A 7,207-nucleotide genomic window follows, 5' to 3' on the forward strand; every position below is an offset into this window, starting at 1 on the left:
TCTAGCTAATTAATTGATCGCAATTTGTTTTCTTCTTCTTAAGATTAAGAAAGATTTTTAATTAAATAAGATTTTCATTCCAAAGGTATCTTATCTATCTATCTATCTCAAATCATTTATTATTTAATTTACTAATGCAAACATTATCTTTTCTACCGTAAATTGTAACAATATATTTAGAAATTCAATTAAAACATGAATGAATAATATCTTTAGTTTGTATTCTTTGTCCATATCAAAATATTTGGAAGAAGAGACACGGTTTCCTATAAAAGGAAGACCACAATTGATCACTATTCACTTTGTATCTTTTTAAGACAACAAAAATATTTCTAGGTTGGTTTATTGTAAAAAAAAGTGAATATGGGAAAACTAACTTTATCCCTGGTGGTTTTGGCCTTAGTCGGTCTAACGTCACTGGCATCGGGAGCCACTGATTGGTGGGAGGATTCATCCCTATACCAAATCTATCCCAGGTCGTTTAAGGACAGCGATGGCAATGGAATCGGTGACATTAATGGTAAATAAGATCGATGGATATTTCTCTTTGATGAATTTGTTAACCAACTGTCACTTTCTCTTCTTGAAGGAATCACTGAAGGACTTGATTACCTCAAGGAAATCGGTATGACAGCCACTTGGCTCTCACCCATCTTCAAATCACCAATGGCAGATAACGGGTATGATATTTCAAATTTCACCGATATCGATCCAATTTTCGGAACTTTGGAAGATTTCGATGTTATGCTGAAGAAAGCCAAAGCAATTGGCATCAAGATTATTCTGGATTTCGTGCCAAATCACTCAAGTAACGAATGTGAATGGTTCGAAAAGTCAATCAATCGCGAAGACGGATATGAGGATTTCTATGTTTGGGCTGATGGCAAAGATGATCCACAAAATCCCGGAAAGAAATTGCCTCCATCTAATTGGGTAAGAATTTCCTCCTTATGCAGACTGAGCTTAATTGAACTGTCATAAAATTATCGAATTATCTTGTAGGAAGGTGTATTTGGAGGATCAATGTGGAAGTGGAACGAAAAACGTCAACAATTCTATCTTCATCAATTCCTTGAAGAACAACCCGACTTCAATTTCAGAAATAAGCAAGTCCGCGAGAAAATGTTGGACGTTTTGAAATTCTGGCTTGATCGTGGTGTTGATGGTTTCCGTATTGATGCTGTGCCCCATATGTTTGAGAAGGTCAACGATGATGGCTCATACCCTGACGAAGATCCCACCAATCATTACTACACCCAGGATCAATACGAAACTGTTGAATTATTGTATGAATGGAGAGAATTCTTGGAGGCTTACCGTAAGAAAAATGGTGGAGAAACAAGGTAATAGCAGGGATGAGTTTGACAATTTGAATTCTTCGCTATAATTTCGTTAATTTTTAGAGTCTTGTTAGCTGAAGCCTACTCACCATTAACAATGCTTGATAAATATATCGGAAACGGAACTCACCAAGGTGCCCAGATTCCATTCAACTTTGCCCTGTGGGGTTTGAATTTGACAACAAATGCTAGGGATGTTCAAGGTATGGTCGATGGATGGATGAGTTTTATGTGGAAGAAGCATCAAACTGCCAACTGGGTGGTAGGTTGAATGATACTTGATTGAATGAATATGTTTTTCTACAATTTATCTCAAAAATTGTAGACTGGAAACCATGATATGGGAAGAGTTGTCGATCGTGTTGGAGAGAACAAGAAGGATCTGATTCACTTCTTGCTTACTGGATTACCCGGAGTGACCGTTACTTACTACGTAAATATATATTCTTTTTGATCAAAAATTAAAAAGAAGCTAAATATGAAATCCATTAGGGAGAAGAAATTGGAATGTCCAATGTTGTGACTTGCGAAAACTGCAGCTATGTGGAAACTCGTTCCTTCAGTAGGTCTCCATTCCAATGGAACGATGGGGAATCAGCTGGATTTTCTTCATCCAATGAAACTTGGTTACCAGTTGCAGAAGACTACAAATCCGTCAATGTGGAACGCTTACGATCTTTGCCTAGGAGTACATTGAAAATGTTCGTTGCTCTGCAAAAATTGAAAACTTCATCTGCATTTAAGGCATTCAAAAACAAGGGAGGTTTTAGCTATGGAGCTATTAGTGAAAACGTTTTCCAGATAATTCGGTAAGCATTCTTAAAAAGAACAAAATATCGAAAAAGGTTTAATGTGTCACCTTTTTATTTTTATTTAGTCGTTCTAAATATGAAGAATACCGTTTCTTGATCAATTTTGGTGAAAATGTCGAAGAAGTTGGTAAATTATTGACATCGTTTGTGAACAAGAATACTTTGATGGAGTATAAGGTTGTCAGTGTAAATTCTCCACACCAATTAGGGTATGAAAATTATATTTCTATAATTTCTAATATCAAAAGTTAATAATAATTTATTTTAATTGAAAATATTTTAGTGATCGTGTGAAATTGCGTGATGTCAAACTTGCTCCAGTTGAAGGAGTTGTGTTGAGGAAAGTCTACAAGCATTGATGAATAAGCAGCAGTTAAGGTTTAATGACAAAAAAGATTTTAAATTTTATTTCAGTAAAATTTAAATATTCTTAAAATAAAGTAACTGAATTGAATCTAAAATGAGTCACTTATTTCCTCAATAAACAAATTTTTGAAACGGACGCATTGTCAGGAAATCAAAATTCAATTGGCAGGAAAAATGACAGCTCAATTCGAATTTGACATGACACTTCTATAACATAATTCCAAGTCTTATATTAACGTAGATTATGATAATATCATTGAAAGCAACAAATTGGTTGAAAATCCAGATCATTAAATTAGATTTGCAATCACAAATTTACTGACGACGTTTTGACAGATCGGAATTGAAAATTAATTTGGTGTAACTTACATTGGAGTTAAGTACTATTAACATGAGCACGACCAACGACCAATGAATGAACGAATATTCGTCGATTTTGACATTTCTTTCACATGAGAGTTTTTAATTCGTGGTGAATAAAGTTTGACTTTGACAACAGCCGAACACCATTCACCACCGAAACCAAACCAAGAACGATTTTTTTAGGTTAAGTACGCGCGATTATTTTATTCGTTGCGAGTTTGGAAAATGTGGAACGCGAATTAAGTTTGACAGTTCGTATCAACTACACTTTGTTTCACTGCGAATACATTTGTTTTCTTAAATTTATTAATATATGATATTGAAAAGTAAAAGTATGCATCATAAATCAAATAGAAACTATATTGCTATCGTTTTGTTTAGAATTTGTATGGTAATATGTCTTCAAACGTATATAAACTTACATTTTCGAATTCATTCGTCGTTCGTTGGTCGCCCTCATGTGAATGCTGCTTTATTCATAAATAAACAAACATTGCAATTGTCAAATTTGTTTGTTCGTTTACGATCCTGATTACACGGGATGTTTTTTCGTTCGTTTTCTTCTGTCGTCTTTTTGACAGGTACCTACCCTCGTGATTACACCTTTCCTTTTTTCGTTCCTTTCGTTATTCCTCTTTTTGAAGTTTCTGAAAAAACTGTGGGGGAAGATTTTAATTTTGTTTCGTTGTCCGGGCAGTAATAATCAGAGAGTATCTACAAATTATAATTGGATTTCTGTGGCAATAATTTAGTTAAAAATAAAACAAATTTATGGAATCATTTTTATTGATTTTTTATTAATTTTTGTTCAGGTTGTTATACAAATTGGGCCAACTTTGAAACAGCGTTAATAACACTTCCGTTTGAGTTTTTGTCCACATTTCTTAAATCGTTTAAATAAATAATTAAATTTACATTATTTCACGTTTATATTTGCCTTTACTACACCGTACTCTGGAAAACTGGTTGTCAAAGCATAAACGTCAAAGTTCAACCAAAAAAGTCCATACATTTTCAGGACTCTTTTCACGACTTCTTTCCCCCTACGTTTCTACACCCCTCACCCGATCTGTCAAAAAGACGAAAGAGGTAACAACCGAAAAAACATCTCGTGTAATCGGGAACTACAATTGAATAAAATGACATTATACGTAGTTGCTGTTTCAGCTCAGAGCAGAGAACTGAGCTGTCAAAAACCATCTGTGTTCCGTTTCTTAGCTCAGGCATATGTATGTATGTACATATTAAGAGCTTTTGAGTTAGTGTCTCTTTTTTGGCTCGCTATGAGCTCTGAATAAAATTACCTTGCGAAATGCTTAACGTTGTTTTACTTTTGTTTTGCGTAGTGTGAAATAGACAGATGTGAAATTCTAACACATTTGACAGTTCAGTTTTCAGGTCAGTATGTTTCTTAAATAAAGCGGAGAACACTGATTTAAATTTACAAAGAATAAAATAAAGAATAAAACGCTTATTGTTTTCGGAAGCGAAGACTCCAAATGACAGATCACGAATAATAAAACGAAAAATAACACTTTGGCATTTGTTTTATTTTTTCCTACTGTCAATGTTCATAACGTTTGACATTTGATAACAAATTCGCAATGTGCCACATCTCAGACTTAATTCGACAAGTCAACTCAAGTAAGATTTTTTTTTAATGACAGATAATAAGATAAGTCCACTTCAGGTAAGCGTTGTCAGAACAACTAAAAAAAGAATTATCGCTAAGGAAATGTTATTTTCAAACTGGATTTGTTGTATCATCATGATTAATTTGTGTGGATCATACTATTGATTAAAATCATTCAGATAAACCAAATTTAGCCGAGTCAATTTAATTAAGATAAGCTTTCAAACAGATACCCCAAAACAATACACCGAAGTTGTCATAATTCATTTCAAAAAGAAGTAATTTATTTTAGTTGTAAGTTGAACATACCCAAGGAATGTTTAACATGATCAAGTTTAACGCATTGTTAGTAGCCATTTTGGCTTGTTTGAGTTTAGCTTCTTGTTTTGGAAAAACATCAGATTGGTGGGAAGATGCATCTATTTACCAAATCTATCCCAGATCCTGGAAGGACAGTAATGGCGATGGAATTGGTGATTTAAAAGGTACAGCCAATTGTGACGTTTGTTTTTAAGAGAATTCGATTGTAAAAATCCATTTGAAACAGGAATCACCGAGAAATTGGACTATCTGAAGGAGATCGACATAACAGCCACATGGATTTCACCATTCTTTAAATCTCCCATGGCTGACAATGGCTATGATATTACAGATTTCTATGATATCGATCCAGTTTTTGGAACCATGGCTGACTTCGATGCACTTATGAAGAAAGCCAAACGACTGGGTATCAAAATCATATTGGATTTCGTTCCCAATCATTCGAGTTCTGAATGTGAATGGTTCAAGAAATCTGTCAATCGTGAAGATGGCTATGAAGATTTGTATGTTTGGGCTGATGGCATTGTTGACCCTAGCAATTCCAGTCGAAAACTACCGCCATCTACATGGCAGAGTACTTTTGGAGGTTCGATGTGGGAATGGAATGACAAACGTCAACAATTCTATTTGCATCAGTTTTTGGATTCTCAACCTGATTTCAACTTTAGAAATCCAAAAGTTCATGAAATTATGTTTGACGTTTTGAAATTTTGGCTTGATCGCGGTGTTGATGGATTTAGAATCGATGCATTGAAACATGTTTATGAAAAAGTCAATGATGATGGAACGTTCCCCGACTTTCCACCAAGCAATGATCCTGAAGATACTGTGAACAAGGCCAACAAGATTTACACACAGAATCAATATGAAACTGTGGAGCTTTTGTATTCGTGGAGGAAGTTAATGGATGATTATAAAAAGGAACATGGTGGTGATACGAGGTGAGAGTTATTGAAAAGTGCATGTTAAATGCGTTGATCTAGACGCACATGGCATTGAACGAGCGAAGATCTGTTCGTTTTTTACACTTTTTTCTTAAAAACCATTGCTTAATTTTTCAGAATACTTCTAGCAGAATCATATTCAGACATTGAAATTCTTGATCAATATGTTGGCAATGGAACACACGCTGGTGCTCATTTACCTTTCAACTTTAATTTAAACAAACTCGATACAACATCTAATGCTCGATTTGTTGAAGAGGCTGTCAATAGTTGGATGGATGTTATGTGGAAAAAGCACAAAATGGCCAATTGGTTGGTAAGTTCAAGACTCTTTTTCTCACTCTGTGCTCTAGAAAAATAAAGTTTTGTAAATTGTAACAAATCATTTATTTCCATTAGGTTGGTAATCATGATGCCCCAAGAGCAACAGATCGTTCCGGTTCTATCAAAAAAGATCTATTAAATATTTTGATCACCTCTCTTCCTGGAGTTGCTGTCACTTATTACGTAAGAAACTCGTCTTTAAGCAATTTTTAAATATTCCATAAAATTTGTATTTATTTTAATTTTTAGGGTGAAGAAATTGGAATGACTGGTTTACAATGCCAACGTGAAGAATGCGAGTGGAGTGAAATTCGTAGTTTTGGTCGATCACCATTCCAGTGGAATGATCAGCTGGCAGCTGGATTTTCCAATACAACAGAAACATGGCTGCCTGTTGTCGATAATTATAAAGCCGTCAATGTGAAAGTTGAACGGGGATATGCTAGAAGTTCATTGAATGTTTTTAAGAAGTTACAGAAACTTAGACGAACGGCTCCATTCAAGGCTTCCAAAAACCCCAATGGTTTCAGCTATTGTGCTTTAAATGATCAAGTCTTCCAAATAATTAGGTACATTTTTTAACCATTAATGGAAACTGTATAAAGCATAATTTTCAATCGATATCAAAATTTAGGTCATCTCGATTTGATGAATATCGAACTTTGATAAATATGGGCAACCAAACGGAGACACTCACTGGACTTGGTAAATCTCCGAGTGAATTGGCTAACGTGTTTAAGTACGCTATAGTGACAAGTAACTCACCACACGATATAGGGTAATTTTGTTTGTTGTAGATTTATTTACATTTATTTTTTACTTACCATCCTTATTTGTTTTCGGTTTTTAAAGGGATAAAGCTGATCTGAGGAAAATCGTCTTAAGACCTTACGAAGCAGTGGTTCTGAGGAAAATGTTTAAATTTCTGTAAATTATCATCACATTAAGTTAATGTAATTTTCTTTTTGCTATCCCATTAAAAATGCAGTGAACTTGGGTTAGCATAATTTGAAAAATTATGCAATTGACAAATTGTCAAACTAAATTTTAGAAGTTTTGTGAAGAAAAATTTGGACAAGTTAAGAGTTTGACTTTAGAAATAAC

At 34.3% G+C, this 7,207-nt stretch overlaps 2 protein-coding genes across 3 annotated transcripts; both read left to right on the forward strand.

Moving 5' to 3' along the window:
- Window positions 1-293: 293 nt before the first annotated feature.
- LOC129946608 (maltase A2-like) lies at window positions 294-2,616 on the forward strand. Of its 2 annotated transcripts, XM_056056863.1 has the most exons (8): window positions 294-520; window positions 590-933; window positions 1,003-1,343; window positions 1,404-1,602; window positions 1,666-1,773; window positions 1,833-2,149; window positions 2,218-2,361; window positions 2,436-2,616. In XM_056056863.1, the coding sequence occupies exons 1-8, from the start codon at window positions 364-366 to the stop codon at window positions 2,509-2,511; spliced, it is 1,686 nt and encodes a 561-aa protein (XP_055912838.1). In that variant the 5' UTR covers window positions 294-363; the 3' UTR covers window positions 2,512-2,616. The 2 variants fall into 2 exon arrangements, with proteins under 2 accessions (XP_055912838.1, XP_055912839.1); XM_056056864.1 differs by lacking the exons at window positions 2,218-2,361; window positions 2,436-2,616 and having other exon boundaries at window positions 1,833-2,153.
- A 2,197-nt stretch (window positions 2,617-4,813) lies between these two features.
- LOC129947056 (maltase A2-like) lies at window positions 4,814-6,900 on the forward strand. The gene is made up of 6 exons (XM_056057492.1): window positions 4,814-4,999; window positions 5,062-5,776; window positions 5,897-6,095; window positions 6,179-6,286; window positions 6,353-6,672; window positions 6,738-6,900. Exons 1-6 carry the CDS (start codon window positions 4,831-4,833, stop codon window positions 6,883-6,885), a joined length of 1,659 nt encoding a protein of 552 aa, XP_055913467.1. The 5' UTR covers window positions 4,814-4,830; the 3' UTR covers window positions 6,886-6,900.
- The last annotated feature ends 307 nt before the right edge of the window (window positions 6,901-7,207 follow it).

Source organism: Eupeodes corollae, chromosome 2, assembly GCF_945859685.1.
Source record: "Eupeodes corollae chromosome 2, idEupCoro1.1, whole genome shotgun sequence".
NCBI lineage: Eukaryota > Metazoa > Arthropoda > Insecta > Diptera > Syrphidae > Eupeodes > Eupeodes corollae.